This window comes from Hyaena hyaena, unplaced genomic scaffold (assembly GCF_003009895.1).
Source record: "Hyaena hyaena isolate Hyena2069 unplaced genomic scaffold, ASM300989v1 scaffold_901, whole genome shotgun sequence".
NCBI lineage: Eukaryota > Metazoa > Chordata > Mammalia > Carnivora > Hyaenidae > Hyaena > Hyaena hyaena.
The window spans coordinates 538,683-561,634 of NW_024081527.1; the positions used below are offsets into that span (position 1 = coordinate 538,683).

The 22,952-nt window shown below is 38.2% G+C and overlaps 2 protein-coding genes across 2 annotated transcripts in view; one reads left to right on the plus strand and one right to left on the minus strand.

Moving 5' to 3' along the window:
- The window catches only part of AGPS (alkylglycerone phosphate synthase), a 150,954-nt gene extending 139,173 nt beyond the window's left edge, over nt 1–11,781 (plus strand). Inside the window, exon 20 of the mRNA XM_039220489.1 lies at nt 6,167–11,781. Within this exon, the coding sequence (XP_039076420.1) occupies nt 6,167–6,288 (122 nt within the window). The 3' untranslated portion in view covers nt 6,289–11,781. The remainder of the gene's footprint in view (nt 1–6,166) is intronic.
- A 6,753-nt stretch (nt 11,782–18,534) lies between these two features.
- On the minus strand, nt 18,535–21,315 carry TTC30B (tetratricopeptide repeat domain 30B). Its single transcript, XM_039220483.1, has one exon. It carries the CDS (start codon nt 21,163–21,165, stop codon nt 19,168–19,170), a length of 1,998 nt encoding a protein of 665 aa, XP_039076414.1. The 5' UTR covers nt 21,166–21,315; the 3' UTR covers nt 18,535–19,167.
- Nucleotides 21,316–22,952: the final 1,637 nt, after the last annotated feature.

A 22,952-nucleotide genomic window follows, 5' to 3' on the forward strand; every position in this document is an offset into this window, starting at 1 on the left:
TTCTGTCATCATAGAGATTTATATTGGGTAGTGCTGTGAAGCTTTATTTCATATATTTTTATTTTATTTATTTTGAGAGAGAGAGAGAGAAAGAGAGCAAGCAGAGGAGGGGCAGAGAGAGAGGAGAAGAGAGAATCCAAGCAGGCTCTTTGTTGATAGCACAGAGCCCAACACGGCTTGATCTCACGAACCATGAGATCATGACCCAAGCCAAATTCAAGAATCAGACACTCAACTGACTGAGCCAACCAGGCTCCTGGGAGTTAACTTTTAAAATAAAGTAGCATTTGAAAAAATTAAAGTAGCATTTGTCATTAATGGTTGATGTTCTCAGATGTAACTCCTATCTACTCTACCACTTTCTCCAGAATTTCTCTCAGTTTGGTCAGTAGCCTCAATTTAGAGCAAGTTCACCTTGCAAATGGCAGTAAGCCATTTGCTGCTAATTTAGTTGGTTGTAGCAGTGAAGTGAAGGTATGTTGCCTTTATGGAAATTGTTTGGGCTTCTAAGAGATAGCTCTTTGGAAGCACATAGTCCAGGATTTCTTCATCTTAGCACTGTTGACATTATGGGCCAGGTAATTCTTTGTTGTGGAGACTATTCTGTGCATTCTAAGATGTTTAACAGTATCTCTGGCTTCTTCTACCTATTAGATACTGGTACCATCATCCCAGTTACAAACAACCAAAATTGTCTCTAGACATTACTTAATGTCCTCTGGAGGACAAAATTGCTCCCATTGAGAACCACTGATACAGCCCAAAGAGTCCTAGAGATTTGAAGGAAAGAGTTTTAGTTTCTGTGACATACCTTTTGTTTTAGCTACGGTAAAATAGCTCAGATTATATCCAAGAGATAATGTCAGAATATAGGGAATGCAAGGCAAATATAAGCAAAGGAAATTCAGGAAACCCACATTGCTTTTCCTAGATATTTCAATTTTTGCTCCTTATCTAATATGACTTATACATAACTATGGTTCATTATTTTTTAGCTCAACTAACATTCATTGAATTCTTACTGTGCGGAATATACTGTTTTGAAATTGAAATACAAAAAATGAATAAAATGTGGCTCTAGTCTTCAGGGAGCATATGATATTGTCTATCTTTTTCTGTCCTCATCTGTCTCATGTTATTTCACCTGTTTACTTTTTATTTTACTCTGTTGTATAGGCATTAATTGCCACTGGGTTTAAATATCAAGTGTGTCAAGCCATCTTTGGGGGTATGTAGCAGAATTAGCACTTGATGGTGTTCTAAAGACAGATCTCTTATGATTGCCCAGGTAATTCAAACTTTTAATCTGTTTCATAATCTCTAAAGACCTATTCAAGGATCTGTAAGATCTTAGAGCTATTGTGTGAATTGCACAGATGAAATCTTAGCATGAAGAAAATTGACATTTTAAATATTTAATAAGATAAAAATCCTATTCGGTTTTAATTGCCTTGTTAAAGTCTGTTGTATCCATGAATTTGTCATCTCAATATCAGACATTTCATTAGTAGAAAATAAGTCAAAGAACTTAGTAAAGAAATGGAAACATGACTTTAAGCATCCACAGAGCACTAAATTAAACCCTTAGGTAGGTATAGTCCCATCTTCTATGCCTTTAAAGCCTAGATGTTAGCATTCCTCAATTGGTGATCTGTTGGCTAACATTCAGCATGTACCTCTACCAGAACCAAACATACAAAAATGTGCTGTAGAGCACAAACACATGGACAACTACATCCTCTTTTCAGGTTGAAACCTCCCTCTGAAGAAGCATCATTGCTGTCCGATCACCTCAAAGAGTGGAAACTGGCCGTGCTCTCTGTTCTCATCAATATCTAACAAGTACCATGGAGCCAGAACCTCAACTGGCAAGAGGTTGTTGGGTGTCTTTCCAGCATGTATTCCTTACATAATCCACCAGTAGCTTGGTTGGATCAGTTAAATCTTGAAACACAAAGTTAATGCTCAGATCACTCATACAAGCAGATAAGTCTAGATTGTCTTTTTAAAATCTGACCAATACAGGGACACCTATTGAGAGGGTGGTTCAGTTGATTAAGCATCTGACTTCGGTTCTAGTTATGATCTTGAGGTTTGTGGATTCGAGCTCTGCATCAGGCTTTGCTGACATCTCAGAGCCTGAAGCCTGCTTCGGATTCTGTGTCTTCCTCTCTCTCTACCCCGTCTGTCCCCCTCCCCGAAATAAATAAACATTAAAATTTAAAAAATAAAATAAAATCTGACCAATAAAATAATACTAAGGTGATATCCAGGATGCTCAAACTGGAACTTTTAAAATATAGTTGTTATAACTAATATTGGTTAGCTGCTTCTCACTTTGGCTAAATTCTGCTGCTGAGCTCCAGGTTTGGTAGTCAAAATGTATAATCTGTTTCACAATTTGTTTTTTAAGTAAGCATATAATCTTTTCAACCTTATAATTAAATTCGTAATTCAAAGGTTTTTAATTTATCTAGCTAAAAAGAACTCTGGCTAGCAGGCCCCAGGTTTATCCCTTTTAAAACAGGACTCTGATAGCTTCTGCTAAGTTTTCAGTCCCGTAGACCCCAAAGAGTAGTTCCAAATAATTTTTGGTGACTAGGTTGGCTACCATGTCCATATATCTCACACCCAACACTCCCATCGCTGCCCATACATGTCTGTTCATTCATACTACAAAATGCATTCTTTCTTAGAGCTGTTAGCATCCAAAGGGGACTGTTGAACCTGTGACTTCAAAGACTATCCCTGAAGCGTCCATTTCCTCTGTTCCAAAAGCAAATATTTTAAATGTACAAATGTACTGTCTATTGTGGAAGAACACAAAATATTTGTCCAATATGTATATATTGTTAGATATTAAATTGTAAAAAGGTGTATTCTACTTTTAATTTAATCAGATAAAGAATTTTTCCCCTTATTGGTTTTCTATAATGTTAAGTATTTGGTCTATATTTTTTGCATCTCTGAAATATATCTGAGACCCTTAAATACGTGGCTTAAGTACTTTGGGCATCATATATTTAGAATAATTGTGAATTGTAGAATACAAGATTCATATCTTAACTTTTTGTAGCTCTAGAGCTACAGTATAGTTGTACACACAAGTGTGTTACACGTATCCAGATCAGTACAGTCAGCTAATGTCTAAATGCCTACAAGTGCAAATATAGGTTGTACAAAAGGTATTATTATTGTTATTTAGCTCTAGAGTAAAATCTTCTACTTTGAAGTGGGATCTCTCTTTGAGATTAGGGTCTTTTGTATTTTGTTGTTGTTGTTATGACGTATCGATTAATTAGAGATAGCCACCAAAGGTTCTTTAGCATTTTAAGAAGACTTTCTTTCTTTCTTTTCTTTTCTTTCTTTTTTTTTAATGTTTATCCACTTTGAGAGAGAGGGAGAAAGACCGTGTGTGCACAAGCGAGGAGGTACAGAGAGAAAGACAGAATTCCAGGCAGGCTGTGCACCATTAGCGCAGAGCCCGACATGGGTCTCAAACTCATGAACCATGAAATTATGACCTGAGCTGAGATCAAGAGATTCTTAACCAACTGAGCCATCAGGCACCCCTATGAAGACTATTTCTAATAATCATCTTAAAGGTTTAAAAGGCTCATGGAGCATTTTTACTTAAATTGTGTTTTGTCTGTGCACCTCAGTATAGTTGATTTAAATTGTCAAACAAAACTAAAAAGATTCCTAGTTGCTTTAATTACATAGGCCATGATTTGTGACCTGAGTTTCACTGACGGAAGAAGCTCACAAACTCTGCCATCAAAGGGTTAAATTCTTTCATTAAATGTTTATGATGGGCCACAGCCATCCTGCCTATACTGTCTTGTCTTTTTTTTTTTTTACTTTCTAGTTCACTAATCAAATGTATGTTAGATTGATTATTGTAAAAGTATAAACCATAGAAAATTTGACAAGATAGATGTGTAAATTATCCTTCTGACAGAACTAATGATGCACTCCAAGCACCTTCTGTTTTCCAGCTCTTGGTGAGCAACTTCATTAAATATGCAGTGACTGTTGGGTGGCTTCTCAGATGATGGTTCAGTTCCTTGTGGAATTGCATTATTACTAGAGGTGTAAAACTAGGCAGACAAGCTAGCTGTTGGGCATCCTGCTGAGGTTCTAATGTGCTCCATCTTGTTGGAGCAGTTGTTTGCAGTCTTTTCAGGACAATTACATCCATAACCACAGGACACATTCAGTGAAACTGTATTACAGATAACAGTGGAGACTAGCATTGACTGCTCTTCACCCCTCTCTCTTTGAGCTACCTCATCGTGGGTAGCTTATAATAATGCCACTTCTGTCACTCACAGAGTACTTGCTTTTTTTTTTTTTTTAATCCCTGAGAGCAAATCTGGAAATAACTGATTTGCAACTTTTTTGAGTGCTTAAAATCATAGGCTGTTTGAGGTGAAATACTTCATAGACTCCAATCCCTTTGAAGATGAGAAAACCAAGGCCAAAGCGTTGTGAGTTGTCCTTTAGGGATACCAGGTAGAACATCTAGGTGGTAGAGATTGCATGAGTAAGAATTTGTTGTGTTTCTCTTCCAGTTTTAGAGCTCTTTTAAGCATATTTTCTTTTTGAATTTAAGATTTTTTTTCTACTGTACCTCATTTTTCTCCATCTTAACACAGCAAACTCTTATTTCTAGAAGCCAAGCAGAAGTAGCCTCCTTTCTAAGAATCTCTTGCTATAATTTTAATGACAGTTCGATGGTTTCCTGGAGAACTGGACACAAAAGATGATTTGAGTTGAGCCTGAAATGGTATTTAACGTTCCAGATAGCAGGTGCTACACTGTATCACTGCAGCCTAATAAATGGGAGTGACAGGCAGAATACTTTAATGAAAGATGGTTTCCCATTTCACTTGGCCAATTAAATCACTTTTGATGACTTTGGATCATTAATGAACATTTGTGGAAAATGACCACTTGAATTCAGTTATTACAATATGTTTGAAAAGTAGTAACCACAAAGAATCCTATCTGTGAATTTAAAAACTTACCCATTTTAGGGGCACCTGGGTGGCTTAGTCGGTTAAGCGTCCGACTTTCGCTTAGGTCATGATCTCGCGGTTAGTGGGTTCGAGCCCCGCGTAGGGCTCTGTGCTGACTGCCAGCTCAGAGCCTGGAGCCTATTTCAGAGTCTGTGTCTCCCTCTCTCTCTGACCCTCCCCTGCTCACTCTCTCTCTCTCTCTCTCTCTTCTAGAAATAAATAAAAATATTTAAAAAAAACTTACTCATTTTGCCACAGATAAATTAGCACATTGTTTTTCTTATTGCCGAAGTAGGTTAACATTTCAATTTTTTTTTTTTAACAGATTAAGTACGTATCCTTTCTTACAAAAGTTCTACTTAGAAAAGTTTGTTTTTTCATTGGGTGTCTTTTAAATATAATTTATCCTACGGACCATTATATTCTCAATAAATTAGCAAGAGCTAGGAACAAAGAAGGAGAACATTATATAACATATAAAAGTAGAAGATTAAGTTTAAAGTGGTTTAGGTATTTGATTTATTTAGTGCTGAGGAAGAATCGCTAATTCTGAAAAAATAATAGGAAGAATTATTTGGGAACATGCAAATTTATTTAAAAGTAATATGAAAATAAAATGCAAATGAAAGTTTTATCACCAGATTTTTTTCTTAAACCCATTAAAGGTCCAGATTTTCTTAATTATTTTAAGTTTTAAAATATTTTGTGGATATATATCCTGCCATTTTTTCTATAGTATACCCAGAAACTTCATCTGGATATGTTTTTCTTTAGTTAACTTCATTTTCTCTGAAACTTTGGCATGTTTTGGTAGTTCAGACAGGAGATGGGTTCTTTTGAAATGCATGTTTTTCACATCTTGTTATTTGTAAAACGGGGCCGCAATCTCAGACCAAGCTTCCTTCATCTCCATTTCATAGTTTACAGAGAGAGGAGACACTGTGGAGCACAGGCTTCCCCTGGGAATACATTGGGCTTAATGAGCTTGATAGTCTGGTGGGCTCAATAAATCAAATAAAGCAAAACATTTCTCATTTTTGAATAAAAGCATTTATCACACAGTGTTTGTTCATTCACGGTCACAAGATTGATTGGTTCCCAGCATCATAGTGTATATTGAAGCATTTTTGATTTTGTTTTTCCAGTGGGCAAGTTACGGAAGCAGTGGCTAAAGGAAAGTATCTCTGATGTCGGCTTTGGGATGCTGAAGTCTGTCAAGGAATATGTGGACCCCAATAACATCTTTGGAAACAAAAACCTTTTATAAATCCATTACTGTTGTTACAAAAAAATTTTCACTTCTTTTTTTTTAAGTTTTCAACTATGGTTATACCAGTAATCAAATATATCATGCATTGTATTTCAGCAAAATCTGTTTGTTGGTTTAAAATAAGTTGTTTTATTCTGTTACTTGTTTTATTTCTACATTTTTGGATTGACAGATGGTATTCCTAAATCTCTCTCATTTGTAGGTGCATCAGTTTACAGCCAACTGGTTGTCATTTCAAATTTTAGTCAGGTGGCACAAGGCTGCTAGTTGTTATTTCAGAGGAAGATGCTGCCAGCTGTTTTGTATTGATGCTTCCCCTTGGAAACAAAGGCACATTTTGGTGTCATCCACTGCTTATCTAACCCTTCTTTTAAGGATGTTTCTGGGAAGCAGTTATCTAGGGAAGGATGCCATTGAGGAGTGATAACACATGTGTGTTTTTTAAGAGTGCGTTCTAGTGTGAGTAGGCCATTAAGAAGAATACTCATGAAAGAATATAGGCAACCTGTTTTTTAGGATGCCTTCAGTTCAGTGAGATGCTTGGCCTAAAATTTTTCTTTGAAATTAGTATACATTTATAAAACCTTAAATGAGCAAAAAGTTATTATTAGGGGACATGTTTTTGTTCTCCATGTTTCTGTTTCTACTGAGCTATGAGTTGAATGTGTATCACCTCTTGTTATATCCTAGTTCCTTCATAGTATGTTTTATAAGAAAGCGGACTCATCGCTCATTGTATGTGAAGAACAGGTTTACCATGAAATGAATGCCTTTATTCAACTTAAAATCCTAATGTTTCTGATTTCACATTCTTGTTGCTGAGATGCAAAAGAAACTGCAACAGGAGCAGAAGAAGGAAGACTCTTTACACTTAACATCTCCAGTTCAAAGAATTGTTTCGCTAACAAAACAGTTCATTTTGTTGAATTTGAAAACCTCAAGAGTTTCAATGACAATTTTTTTTTAATTAACCCAAACAGCCTGATAAATTGTCATATGAAAGTAAAGTTTCAATTTAGTTTTTAATAGTGGTTTAATGCCTTTTTTGAATTACTGGTTTAACCTAAATTTTGAAAATATGTAATGTATTAATACACAAACCATAATCAAACGTTTGAAATATCTTATTTCTTAAGTAATAAGGAGAACATTAATCACATTTCACCAACATTTTTACATTCAAGCCTGGATGTTAAAAGAAGTGAAATGATTACTTTGAATCACTGTCTGTCAAGGTTCATGATTCACATTTTGGGATGGATTCTTTTCTTAATGCAATACCTAACTTTTGATAATTTTTTTAAATTAATATTTGATCAGATAATGTAAGTCAAGATGCAGATGATCCTTTAAAAGGACACACTGTCTATCTATGTAGCAACAGCTCCAAAGCATTTTTGGGCAGTTTGATACCTTTTATATCTGAAGTATACTTAACCAGAAAAGTGAAAATTTAAATTGACAAAATAGTATTTTTAAGACTTCAAAATGATAAACAATTTTTAATAAAATTGGCCTCAAACTACTAAACCTAAAATCTATAAGCAAATCACAATTAAATATTAGTTTAATAACAAAAATTAAATATTTGTTAGGAAGCTGCCTGTTTTCATTGGTGATTTATTTTTAATTATAAAATTTCCAGCAAATCTTAGCTTTAAAAGCCCTTGATATTTGAAATAGTTGGATGCTTGATGAGGAAACTAATTACACTAGCCTCTAGAATTATAAAAAAAAATTTCAGCTTTATAAAATGGATCTATTCATGAAACTAATTTCTCTAACTGGTGATCAAAATGTAAAATTTAATACAGTACTAATATCTCACTGAAGTGTATACATGTTTATGAGTAATTTTTTAAATAAAATTTACAGATTCATAAGCAGATCCATTCCTTTGCAAGTGATTGTTATAACATTCTTTCCCAGGGAGTTCAGATTTCAACAACCTTAGAAATCTGTACTTGGTATTAGGAAGCTATAAATGTCACAGCTGAAAATTGTTGTGTTCACTGTTCTACATGAACCTTACGGAAATTAGTGATTTATGTCTTTGTTTTTCTTCTTCCATGTATGCAGGACTCCTCAGTCTTGATTTTATAGTGATGACTACATTCTGTTGTTGGAATCATTTCTACAGGGATCATTTTGAAACATATGAACACTCAGCAGTGCTGTTTCACTCTGATTTAGTAAATCAGAAGCCTTTTCCCCACTTTCTCACACCTGCTTCTGAGAGGTACCTCAGCATATGCATAGTTTCTGTGGAGTACTGAGTTCTTGAATATGCACAGAAGCACGTAAACTTTGCCTCATATTTCTGAAATATCTGAAAATGGCTTCATAAAAGTTAAAGCCTGGAGAACATTGTTTATGTGAGGCTTTTAAACTCATTTTGAATAAGTTTGTTTAAAATTTTAAAAGCTCATATCCTGTCTAGTTTTCAGTACTGCATAAACATTGACTTGTCTTTCTTAAATTAGTCATATTTCTAATAATTTGTTGCTGTCACATTTCAGTTGAGGTTTTAGTGGGACTAGGAATTTGCTGCTAGTGAGAAGTGGCATTGAATACTAAAGACTCAGTATGAACAGGCTTTATTGACCCATAGAGAAACTATTGCCTTAATGTTTGGTGCAAAAGTACAGGCATAAGTGAATTTCATCTTATAGTGAGTACCTTGAACTTTTTTAGTTTAGTAAGAATTGTAGAAGCCACATGTTTATTGTGCCCAGCATTTTACCACAAAGAAAGAGGATTGAATTCTTTCCTCCTTGGAGGAATTGGGAATTTTCTTCCTAAATGCTTACATATCATACTATTACTTAAGAGTTATTTATGAAGCTGGAAGCCTTCTAGTGCACATAGTTGTGTTAACATATTTTGGAAAACAAAAGCGCAATAAAGGATGAGCTTCCATCAGTGTGTATACTATGTGTATACAGATGGTTGCAAGGAAACCTGTTTCAGAATATTCCCTTAGTAACTGCTAAGTCCTAGCTTGCATTTTTGAAAATGCCTTTCTGCATGTTGGCTCCAGAGATTTTTCTTTGTCATTTTCTTTCATAGCTACAACTTCTTAAACATAGCTGATCAAAGAAGCCCTGTAGTCTCAAGCTGAAGTGTATAACTTCAGGTATTCAAATGGGGCTGGGTTTGGTTGAACATCTATTCTATACAAATATAGTAACACAAATATTTATTATGGATTGATTCACAAACTGAATGTGCTGGACATGAAGCAGCCAAAATGGAATGCTGTGGAAAGTGTCTCTACATTTTAAGAAATACTGAAGACAGACATTAAGGACAGCTTTAATAGCTTTTCACTCACCACTTGATCTTTGGCAACTTTGATTTTAATTAAAGCTTAGCTCATGGTGGGAGAAAAGCTGAAAATAACAAGTGCCAGTTTCAGATTGAAGAATACAGGATCACAGCTTTACAAGTTATGGAAGCAAGGCTTTGTTCAATGTCAATATATTCATTGAATTCTTATTAATTTCAGTGTCCTGGAAAGGAAATGATGTATACATTGATGCTGAAATTCAGGAAATGTAAAAGATTTTTTTTTAACTATTGAATAGGATATCTGCTATGAAGGATGTAAGTGACTTGGCGTTCTGCTTCCTAAGCCACAGTGTTTGTCTTTAGCGTGGAATTTGTAAAAACCACTTGTACGTCAGCAGGTTATATTAACATATATTATTAATAAAATGCACCCGGGTCTAAGAGATTTTGTTTTCTTCAGAGGGAGTGGGAAGCTCACTGTTCTGTTTGCTAATGGGTTTTTCTTTCAATTTTTGTTTTTCATCTTCATATTTCTACTGATTTGATGACAAAATTTTTATAATTTTATTAATGAAGCATAATCAAGTCCCTTTAGAGTATATTGTTAGCTAGGTTTTATCACTCTAATTATTTTTTAAATCAATGTTCCATTTCCTGTAAACCTAAAGCATTCCAGTTGAACCTAGGAAGTTCCTCAGAGAATGAGCACCATGCTCTTCTGACCACAGTAATTCCTTAGCAAATGTCAGTGAGGACCACTGACAGATGGAACACTCAAGCCAAAGAACCATCACAGAATGAAGTAACTTTAGTTCAGTGAATATGAAAAGATTACTTCTTTTGTTTCCAAAGGAGATTGTCTCATACATTTTTTTCTCACAAGGAAGAAAATAATATATTAAGCATCATTAAGAACATTTGTTAGAGACTGAACTTCCAAATCTAGGGAGGAAAGAGGAAAGAGAAGGGAAGAAAATGCTTTAGTGTGGATTTCTAAGCAGCATGTGTACCTGTTTTTCAGGCATCTTAGTGTTAGCAGTGTTTTTGGTAAACAGCATTGAAAACATGTTGTTTAATCCTCCAAGTAATCTTGTTCACATATCCATAAAGGACATGAAATTCTTCTAGTGGCATACAGTTTCTATAATTATTTTTTTGGGCTACTTAAAAAATATCCCCAAAAGTTCACAGTGCCTTGTTGGGATTTTTTTTTTTTTCCATGAAATAGCCATTATTTAAAATGAGTAGGAGAGGATAAGTGTTTAAAGACTGAGATTGTTTAGTAGTTCAGGGCTATTCCTCTTCAAGAATATGTCAGGAGTTAAATAGTTGTATGTAGAAACACTGCAGATCCTTTCCACAGTGGGTTTGGATCACCTATTCTAGGATATTTCACTGATTATATGGTGGACCTGTACTCTCATAGATGTGTTCAGTCAATGGGATTTATATGTACTTTTCATTCTTAGATTTTCATTCCTACTGTCCCAACTTTGTAGCCCTAAGATGTGGCTTAGTGGTCGCGGCATATGCACTCAGTCCCTGAGACACCCACTATATGCTTCTGGATGTTTGCTCACACAGTTCCTGAGGAGCAGAGCCTGTGGGGGGAGGGGACTTCTGTTCCTTATGTTGTGTGTCAGTCCTTTTTTCTGTGATGGTGCCTTCCGAAAAATGAGTATCTCTGTTCCTGGACCATGATAAATCTTATGAGAAATATGTGTAGATTATATTTCTTAATTTTTGTCCTTTGTTTGCTAATAAGCCTGTGGAATACTTTGGCTCTGATACAACTTGACTTGAATAATATCTTATCCTGAGTCTTCCTCCAAGGCAGTACGTATTCCTGCCAGTACTGTAGTAATCTTTTGGGAACTACATGTGGGTAAGCTCTTGTATGTAAGCCATTATATTGCTGTAACTAATGCATACAAACAGTTCTTCTCTTTACATTTATGGTTTAAACGTTGATACGTAGTGGGAAGGAAAATTCCTGAGAGATTTCAACATAGTTTTGTCAGTTCAGACTGAGCCATGTTGTTTTCCACAAGGGCTCAACACGTAGTCTATATACTGTGCTTTTGGTGTATGTTTGGATTCTCCTTTTATTGCTTTTCCTAGACTGTACTGTTCTATAAGCAAATGCCCATGTGTGATTTTTAAGACGTACTGGGAAGAAATAAAACAATACCAAAACCACTCATTGTTACAGAAATTGTTGCTTATTTCATGTTAATTCCATGTAACATTTGTTGGCAGCATCATGCTGTACACACAGAGAATCTATAGAATATAGTCTGTGCCCATGAGTAGCCTCTCTGTTAGTGAAGGACATGTGCACAGATACTGGTTTTGTTCCTGCCTGTGGCTCTTACACTGGAGGGCAGGTTGTAGTTTTCTAGTCTCTAAAATGACTGAACTCTGTGTTGAACCTAGTCTTACTTGGTACATTGAAATAATCACTTGCCTTGCTTAGCTCTTATATTAATTAGTCAAAGAAATTTTCTTCTTGGCTCATACAAGCTTGGACTGAATAAACCTTAGAAATCATCTCATCTCATCTTATCTTTTCCCAAATGTAATTGTCTACTTTCTCCTGTCCCCCAGGCCACAGATAAACTGGTCTTCCTGAACATTTGTGGTGACCAAATGGGAATGTATTGCTTTTCTGGGAAGGCTTTTCCAACTTGAAATCTTTAGGTGTTAAGAGGTTTTTGCTTATTGGGTTGAAATCTGTCTCTTCTATATATTGATAGAACTTTGTCTTCCATAGTCATAAAGAATTGTTCAATTGCTCTAATGAAAGGCAGCTCTTCTAGTGTTTAAAGACAGCTCATGTTCCCCCACATCTCCAACCTTTGCTCCTATGAGTTCTAGATCCTTCACCATCTCAATTGCTCTTTGTATGTGCCTCTTTGATGTTCTTAAAGTGAGGTGTCTAGGCCTGAATGTGCCAGTGTAGAACCATTGATTTCCTTTTTCTGTCACTAATAAACATATTTTTTTTGGTGGACATTGCACTGGCACCTCACACTGAACTTGAATTTAACAAAACTTGTCTTTTCTGCATATGCCATTTTGGCCACATCTCCCTGAAGGCTGATTTTTTAATCAGCCCATTACCTGTATCTTTACTAAAATTTGTGTCTTACTGCATTTAATTCCAGATTTTCAAAATTTTTGAATCTTGACTATTATCCAGAATATTTTTTGGACCCAGTTTTGGGTCAACAGTAGAAGTGAGACATGTTATGTCCGGATTCCCTTACCAGTAATGGCAGACAGGTATAGCACACAAGGGCCTGCCCAATAATATCCATGAAAGAGCAGTCAGGGCTCAGGCAGCTGTTCTTTCACTTGACAGGCTGTTGTCTACCTTACAGTTTTACATTTTGTCCACAAATAAGCTTGTTTTTCTCAATGAATCAACTATTAAGATAACATTAAACATGCAGTTTCACTTAATGCTGTCAGCTGCCAGACTGAAATCCTTTGGTTAAACCTAGCTGGTCCAGCTTCTTGCCCTATCAGAAAAGCAAATGAGGTCTTACTGCCAATCACACTTACTTTTGCCTGTGTTTGGCCTTCAATAATACTCATAAACCCATTTTCTGATGTGATTTGTTGATTGGGCCTAGTGTTGGCTGATGGACAAGCTCTTAAATCCATTCTTACATAATTCTGTCACATCTTTGGTACCTCATTGTGTCCACATTACAGCTGGGAAGGTACTTTTTAAAATCAAATTATGTCACGATAAAGCTGTAAAGTAAGAGAGGATGGAGTTCTAAAGTCTAAGAACACAATGGAAAGAGTTCGTTCTAAAATTTTTTGTGTACTCCAATTTTCTCTACCAAGTACAAGTCACTTTCCCTATTTGGACCTGATCTCTTTTTTGTAATGAAAATTTCTAAGGTTCCTTCTAATTTTGTCTCAGTGACTCTGATTAAGTCTAGATATTTTTGCTGAATACTACCCTAGAATTGATTATTGCATTAGTAACTTTTTTAACTCACTCTTTATTAGCTAGACACTGTGCTGAACATTTAACCCTAGACAAGAGATAATAGTTATTCAAAACCACAATGAGATACCACCTCACACCAGTCAGAATGGCTAAAATTAACAACTCAGGCAACAACAGATGTTGGCGAGGATGTGGAGAAAGAGAGACCCTCTTGTACTGCTGTTGGGAATGCAAACTGGTACAACCACTCTGGAAAACAGTAAGGAGGTTCCTCAAAACATTAAAAATAGAACTACCCTCTGACCCAGCAATTGCACTACTAGGTATTTATGCAAAGGTACAGATATGCTGTTTTGAAGGGGCACATGCACCACAATGTTTATTGTAATGCTATGGACAATAGCCAGAGTATGGAAAGAGGCCATATGTCCACTGACAGATGAATGGATAAAGAAGATGTGATATATACATACAATGGAGTATTATTCATCAGTCAAAAAGAATGAAAATCTTGCCGTTTGCAACTATGTGGATGGAACTAGGAGGCATTATGCTAAGCGAAATTAGTCAAAGACAAATATCATATGACTTCATTCATATGTGGAATTTAAGATACAAAACAGATGAACATAATAATATAAAAACAGGGAGAGGGACAAAACATAAGAGACTCCTAAATATACAGAATAAACAGAGTTGGGTGGGGGGATGGGCTAAATGGGCAAGGGGCATGGAGGAAGACACTTGGGATGAGCATTGTCCAAGTCCAAGCCCAAGACACGCAGGGGATGAATCACTAGATTCTACTTCTCAAATCATTGCACTGTATGGTAACTAGGATGTAATTTTTTTTTAATGTCTTTATTTTGAGAGACAGAGAGCAAGCAGGGGAGAGGCAGAGAGAGAGGGAGACACAGAATCTGAAGCAGGCTCCAGGCTCTGAGCTGTCAGCACCGAGCCCAACATGGGGCTCGAACCCACAGACTGAGTTCATGACTTGAGCCAAAGTCAGATGCTTAACTGACTGAGCCACCCAGGCACCCCTGGATGTAAATTTTTAAAAAGGGAAAAGAGAAGTAATTATATTATAACAATCCTGTGAAGTGAGTAGTAGCGTCCTTTCTTTTTCTTTCTTTCTTTCTTTCTTTTTTTTTTTTTTTTTTTTTTTACTGGCGAAATCCTGAGGAGTAGTGAGGTTGAGTAACATCAACTGTTAGTAGCTGGCAAGTGGTGTTGCTGGGATATGAAGCTAGGTCTGACTAAATCCAGTGCCTCTGCTGGCTACTTCCCTGTTCTAGACTGCTTCTAATGGGTATCTATAGTGTATACAGAATTTCTGCTTTTAAACCCTCTACAGAAGGGCGCAAGTAAGGAAATGGAATCTCTCCTAGAAGCCAAGTGGAAGCCACTGTCTTCATGACTACCATAGAAAAACCAGGACACATTTTGTCTCAGATGCTGTCTTGCTATGTAAGTGTTTAATCCAGAAGGTCCTTTATAGGTTTAATATGAAACTTTTAAGGCAAGTGCTGTATTTGATGGGCATAATAAATTTGCAATTTTATAACTTTATATAACTATCCCTTTGAGCTGCACTTAAAAATGTAAGAATACCTGTTTCTATAAGTTATGTATCTTCCCACAGAGAGACAGGAAACTGAAAGAACGTTAAGATTAAAGAAATGTTTTCTTATAATCCAGAGTCAATCTTTGGAATGTCACAGCACTTTAAAACTACTCATTTAAGAATTAATGTTGCTGCTGAAAGATTTGAGCTACATTAGGGCACTCAAAAAGTTGCATGTATCTTGTAGCTAGAATGAAAATGTGAGTTTAGAATCTGGTGGTTACAGTCATGGTGCTAATGCGGTTGGACAACCAACACCCCAGAGTTATTGACTCTTCACGAAATTTGCTGTTTGACTAATACTGTAGGTACAGCCCAGTAAGTGAATACAAAAAGCCGAAATGTCACTTCCGTCCCAGTCCCACTTTAGTCCCAACAAAGGCTAAGAGGCAGTTAGGGAATGGTAGATAGCTGTAAGTCATATCATTGCTAGGAAGCCACTCCGTGTGTCAGAGAATACCATCAAGAAACCACAGTCTCCCAGATGCTTCCAGGTCACCCATAGCCATTAAGAAAAAGACTGAGGGAACCTAAGACAAAAACTTACATTAAAAAATGCTGGTGTTCACCTGAAATGAAAGATTTCCGTTGGTGATCCTATCCTTTTAAAATTAGATAGTTTACATAGCTGTATCCTACTTACCTGGACAGATTTCCAGCACTGTAAACCCTCTGTGTGCCAGTGTGGAAGTAAACCCAAGCAAGGATTATAGGACAGAGGGGTCAGAAAGCTATTCCTTTAAAGCTTCCCCTCCAAGCCATTTACCCTTTCTTATCCCATATTTCCTAGTAAGCTGATTTATTTGGGCATCACCCCCACAGCCCCATAGCCCTACATATACAAACATTGTTATGATCTTGAGCCAAGCCTATCACTGGTAGTTCTACATGGATTCCATCTGAGGTGCTCTTCTGAGGTCTGAGAGGCCATACCTATACGCTCCTATGTCACCCTGCAGGAAGGGAGCATCATCTAGGATTTCATTGCCCAAAGACCACCACCCACCCCCCCGCCCCCACACTCCCAGTTCTCATTTATCTGCTTCTTATGAATGGGTCAGAGATGACCACTGTACACCTGATCTCACAAGTTAGTGTGAACATTTGTGCCACAGCTGAGGGCAAATTCAAAGAAGGGCTGGCAGGAGGAATAGGAATCGTTTGGCAGGCAGTCTTATTACTAATCAAAGGAGTCTCTGCTGGTTGTCCTGTAAGTTCTTACTCATGTCTGAGAAAATGGAAATAACTACTTGTGTACAAACCCATGCTTATATTCTGAACATGTGTGAAGATGGGGGATTGACTAAGATCATGAAATACTAGATTTAATATTTGATCCCTTTAAAATACACCATGCAGGAGCACCTGGGTGGCTCGGTCAGTTAAGTGTCCAAGTTCAGCTCAGGTCATGATCACACCATCCGCGGGTTTGAGCCCTGTGTCAGGCTGTGTGCTGACAGCTCAGAGCCTAGATAGTCTCCTTCAGATTCTGTGTCTCTCTCTGCGCCATTCCCACTTATGTGTGCTCTCTCTCTCGAAAATAAACATTAAAAAAATAAAACACACCATACAGATAGAATGAAAAAGGAGTAAAAGCTTTAGAAATATACAGAAATCTTCTTGGTCAAGAACAGTGGCTTAGACTGAACACATAAAGTTCTAGGAGCATATAACAAAGCTTTTCATCAGAGCTTTAGGGATGAAAACCTTTGGTTAAATGGCAAGACATGGAGTCATTGTAAAGTCATTTGTCTGTTAGCGTCATAGTATTAAAGCAGAACTAAGTACTTCCGAAGGTGAGTTTAAAAGAAATGTATCCTAAATATAAAGGACGATAAGTTTCTGGAGAGTTAGGAATGTCCTCACCCTTCAGTCTCCTCCAGGACTCAAAAGGCTAGGCAGCTTTGCAGGTGTGGTTCAGGAGTCTTAGCTGTTGCTAGGCAGCAGTCAGTCTGTCAATCTGAGGGGGTGCCTCTCCAGAGAGCATGGGTAAGGAAGAGGACAAATGCCTCGATTGACCTTTATTCCTTTACTCAGTGGTAGGAGCAGTCAGGATTTCCTGATTCATTACTAACCAGGAAATCCCAGCTGCCCAGCGGCAAGGGGTTAAAAAACAGTTCTGAAAAGCTTTTTATGTTCTGGAGAGCTAAATTACACATACATGCAGACCACAAACACACAGCACCTGGGTAAATAAAATGTGGCTGAAAAAGGCCAGGCTATTTGCAAAAGGGAATCTGGAAAACATTTGCTTTTGGGTGGTTAACATTACACTTTATGCATTTTTCTAAGAAAAAAAAATAGAGGAAATGTGCAAAAAAAAAATTAGAATTTTAACATGGCTGTTGAAAATCAGACTTCAGGTCATTACTTTCCAAATCCTAAGGGGCGATGGAGATTGAGAGGGGCATAGAGCTACTGGACAAAGAAGCAGCAACACTTTTAGTACAAAAGTTGTTAAACAAAGACCATTTCCCAGAGATAGAATTGTGGTATGCGGTGCACAGAAGAGGTCATTAAACACTGACTGCCCTCCAAACATGGATCAAACATCAACAGTAAATGATAGTAAATAGTGAATGGTATCAGTGTACATAATAAAGATTGAAAATGCTTACAAATTCAAAACCATTGGACTTCATGATAAGCCAGATTTTCTGAGAGATCTAACAGAATTTGAGCACCGAAGCAAGTCATACTACAGGATTTATGCTGAGCATACCTTGTCTGGGTATCTACGTGCGTAAGTGATTTCTCCTTAAGGAAAAAATCATCATCTCATTATGATTTCTACTATCAGTAGAAAGCTATTAGATTGAACCATAAGAAACTTCTAGTTTTATAGGCCAGTAACTTTCAAGATCAGCAATTTCATATACTTCAACTTAATACGTTTTCTAAGCCAGACCAAGTTGAGGTTCACAGTTAACATTTATAGAGAGAAAGGGGGTAGGTGAACAACAGTAAAGCTCTTAGGTAGTTCAGAAAATAAAATGCCTAAGCAGAATGAGTGGAGTTCTCATTGCGAATGTTGCAGGTGTGAAACTAGCATTATGAATCTACCAGAGAAGTTTTCAGAACTTTTCATCTATAATGGAGGTAGAAGTTTGGTGGGGTCATGGGAATAGGGTAGTTTTTTCCGTATCAGAGAGACTACAACACAGAAACAACTCCAGCATTAACCTATCCTAAGTGGCAAACACAAAGGTAGGAATTAAGAACTACGTTCTCAGGTTACCTCTGTTATTAGTCGCTGTTTGGAGATAGATGAGAGCAGAGTTATGAAAAACAGAAGACAGTACATCTTGTTCATATGTACAAATTATTAACACATGGAACAAAAGAAAACTACATGAAGTTGTTTCTTCAACAATTGTTTATTGTTTTTATACCATAGCACCATAATTTTGTTAAAGGCACAAGATTTCCCACTGAATCTTGCACATTAAAAAAACAACAAAGCCAGGAACCCAAACATGTATCACTTAAGGAATTTTGGGTTACATAAAGTGTTATATCTATATAGAAAAACCCTGCCAAAGCATCTTAAACTCTATGCAAAATGTGTGCATTCCAAATTAATAAGAGGGTAAATGGTGAGAATAGAACATAATCTCTAAAACTTAAATGCCTGGAAATCTTATATGTGAACTGCTATGTTCTGGACTTGATAGTGCCAAGTCCTTGTAAATTGTAATCTGTGTGAGGGGACTCTCCAAATACAAGCAAGCACACATGATGACAAAGGAGAGGGAACATAGGCATAACCAGTTCTAATAAACAGGGACTACCATTCAGTTTTGAATTTTTCATATCTTTCTAGGTTTCAAATTTTCAATATTTGTGAGGATTTTAAAAATAAGCTTTATGATTTTCAAATGTACAAAGTTTAACATGACAAATGTAAAGATGCCAATGGCTAAATATAGATAAAATAATATAAATTATAGATATTTAAAGCTATTATGATAAAAGACATTATCAGACATTACTATATATTCCAGCCTATAATCTCATAAATCAAAGCTTTTAACTGTCTGGATTCATATGTGACTGTATTCTTTCCAGTATGCATTCTTTCTTCTTCCAGAGGTTGTTCAATAATAGCAGGGATGTTCCTACCATAAAATTCACATTGTTCTAGAAACTGGACACATTCTTGAATAACACTGTCACGAAGCAGGATTGTGTGTTTTGACATGTTTTCTAGTAAGGACAGGAAGCATCTTTTGGCATAATACCAGGTGTCCGTGCCCAGTTTCTTATGATAAGGTTCCAGGCTTTTGATAACCCGAGAAATCCCAAAGTCATAATTTCCCTTGGCACAATAAAGAGTGCCGATCACCAAATTCACAATGCAGAGGTGGTAGATTTTCTTATCGGGGTCATCATAGGACAGCTGCTCTTCCTCCTTTTCAATCTTCCTCAACAACTCCTCAGCTTCTTCATTCTGACTTGTCATAATATATGAAACACACAGGTTAGCCAGCACAATAGCACTGACATTCAGGATGTTGTCGTAATGCTTCTTGACTATGGGTTCATAGAACCCTATAGCTTCTTTGTATTTATTTTCCTGCATGAACAGCACATGAGCCACGTTCAGCTTCCACACGTCATGGTCATTACAGAACTCCACAGATTTGCGGAAGATCTTTTCCACCATTGGATAATTCTCGAGGTTCCAGTAGATTTTGGCCTGGGCCATCAACACAGGAATATACTTCTCCAGAGTGTCGTCATACTCATTCACTGCCTTTTTGACAGCTTCATCATCTCTGTTGTGTCTTGCTTCCTGTACTTGTTTAGTGACTCTCCGGAGCTGTTCAGTCAGCATCCCTGCTAGCCCATCAAGCTTAATGAAAGCCTCTTCAGGGGCTGTCTGGCAAGTGATCATGGCATCCAAGAAGTCATAGAGATAGGGTGTGAGGAACTTGTAAGTGAAATGGGCATTCTCGGCCAGGACATCTGCTGCCAGGTCAAAATACTCATACTTACAGTAGAGCAGCAGCAGGTTGCCAAAGGTCTCCGGGGGAAAGGGGTTCTGATGGAGCAAAAACTGTAGCTTTTCAAACCCTTCTGTAGGCCTGGCATCCATGTTCATTAGCGCCTGGTTGTGCAGGGTCACGGGGTCCAACTCTTCTTCTGCCCTAGGTGGCATGTCAGTGAGGGATTCCTGGGCAACATCATAGTTTCTCAGTTGGTATTCTATGGCTGCCTTGAGGTTGAAGGCTTCCACCAGGGCAGTCTGGTGAAGGACTAAGGTGTTGCCAACACTTCGAACATCAATGCCCTCAGTGGTCATGCCCACACCTAGCTCTGGGTGCTGGCGGATGCCAAGTTCAATAATGTCGACAATATGCTTAAGAGCCGAGGCATAGTGCCGGCTACTGTAATAGGCCAAAGCCAGGTTGTAGGAAAGGTCAGGCCGGTAGCCCGAAGCCTGGAGGGCCGCAAAGAACTTGGAACACGCGGCCTCATACTGCCCCTCCTTGTAGAGCAAACAGCCCAGGTTGACTTGACCATCGGGCTCGTTCTCACCCCCACTGTCCTCTCCCCCTTCCCCGCCCAGTAGCTGCTCCACCAGGCTCTTAGCCCCGGGCAGGTCGCCCTCGCTGTACTTGATCGCGGCTTGCAGACGGAGGACCCGGTTGTGGTAGGCGGGGTTGTCCAGCAGGAGGAAGGCGACCCGGGTGGCCTCTGGATAAAGGCAGGCCTTGTACAGGGCCTGCGCCTGATACAGGCGGTACTGCTCCAGTTCCGGGTGCAGCTGGCCCAGCTGCTCATAGCACTCGGCCGCCAGCGTGAACTCCTGCAGGCGGTAGTAGCAGTAGCCCAGCAGCGACAGGCCGGCGCGGCTCCTCGGGCTCCGCTGGAGCTCATCGCCCAGCAGCTGCACCGCCTCAGCGTAGCGCGAATCTCGGATGAGCCGGTACACGACGGCAGTGAACTCTCCATCGGGGATCTGCGCGCCGCTCAGCCCGGCCATAACCGCCAGGCTGGTTGTGCGTGCTGGTTACCACGGCAACAAACCCACCGGAAACGGAAGACAATGATTGTTTCGGGTTTGTTTTTGTTTTGCGTGTTCCCAAAATTACTTTGCAGGGGGAAGACCAGACTAGGGTTGGAAAGGAATCCCTAATGTGAGTGTTTCATATATGGTCTCGTCCCCGAAGACTTTACAGTGTGAGCGGCGTTAGCAAAGAGGAAATTGCATCGCTTAGTGGCAACTGAAACTCCACTTCCCGGCATGCACCTGTCAATCGCGCAGCTGCCCAGGACGCTGCCGCGCTGCATGCTGGGAGGCGTAGTCTCTGCCGGAAGGACTGGCGGTCTTCAGAAGGTGAGGTTTCACTGACCTTTTCTTCCTGTAGCCGGTAGTGTTGCTGGCTTCCTGTTCTGTTACTTTGGTCTCTGGCGCGGAGATGAGGATGCGTTTTTGAGCCTTTATACACTATGTGGTATAGTTTTGTTCCACGTTGTTTTAGTGAAAGAAACGGGAACCGAAAAGGCGGAATGTCAACTTGGTATTCTCGAATTATAGAAGGTTCAGTTTTCAGGCCTCTTTGAGATCATAGTAAGAACAAAATAGTGCAACGACCAGGAGTCCTTATTTTGTAATTTCCAAAGGTTCACAAAAGCAGTGTGTGGATCTTATCTGTTACTGGGGGAGGATTGCCTTTAGTTCCAAGAGGCTCCCTCCTATGCCTCTCCCCCTTTTACACAACGACAAACATTATTAAGCACATATTAGCATTTAAACCTGGCCCTACACCTTGCTTTGCTCCTCCAAATTTCGCTACCAGATGGAGACAATGGAGAAATCCATGACCTAGTCTTTTCCAAGGTGGGGTGGGCATAAAAACACGACCAAACGTGTTCTCTTCTAACTCTCCAAACCTCCTTAGTTTTTGTGTGCTTGTGTGTGTATGATAGAAGGGGGCAAGAGAGGGAGATCTATCCCGCCTGTACTTGTTAGGCTTTAATGATGTTTTTGGATATCACTGAGCCAATAAAAATTGGATTTTCTTTAAATAAAAAGAAAAATTAAATTTCCTACACTTTAATTCTTTCCCCCTCAGTTTCTTAGCTTGAAGATCTCTGGAAATTTGCTACTGTACATACACACAAAATTCTGAATTTCCTTTTGTAACTTTGTCTTTATTTGGAATAGATGCTCTAGATTCCATGTTACAACCTCAGAACTATTTTGTATGAATACTTTTGAATTTAATAGTGCCCCTCATGGAACAGTGGAAAACTAGGGACTTAATTATCCTATTAAGTTATAATGGATGACTAATAAAAAACATACCCATAATTTATTTTTTGAGTTATTTCTAAAATTGAATTTTATTTATTTATTTTTTAATTAATTTATTTATTTTTCTTACAAATAGTTTATTGTCAAGTTAGTTTCCATATAACACCCAGTGCTCATCCCAAGTGCCCTCCTCCATGCCCCTCTCCCCCCCTCCCCCCAACATCCATCAGTCCTCAGTTTGTTTCTCAGCATTCAAGAGTCTCTCATGGTTTGCTTCTCTCCCTTTCCCCACCATTTCCCCCCTTCTTCTCTCCCATGGTCCTCCAGTAAGTTCCTCCTAATCCTCCTATACATGCAAACATATGGTAGTTGTCCTTCTCTGCCTGACTTATTTCGCTCAGCATAACCCCCTCAAGGTCCATCCATGTTGCTACACATGGCCAGATTTCATTGTTTCTCATTGCCATGTAGTATTCCATGGTATAGATAAGCCACATCTTCTTGATCCATTC

Coding starts and splice junctions, on each gene's coding strand:
- TTC30B (XM_039220483.1), bottom strand. CDS start 21,165: ATGGCCGGGCTGAGCGGCGCGCAGATCCCCGATGGAGAGTTCACTGCC.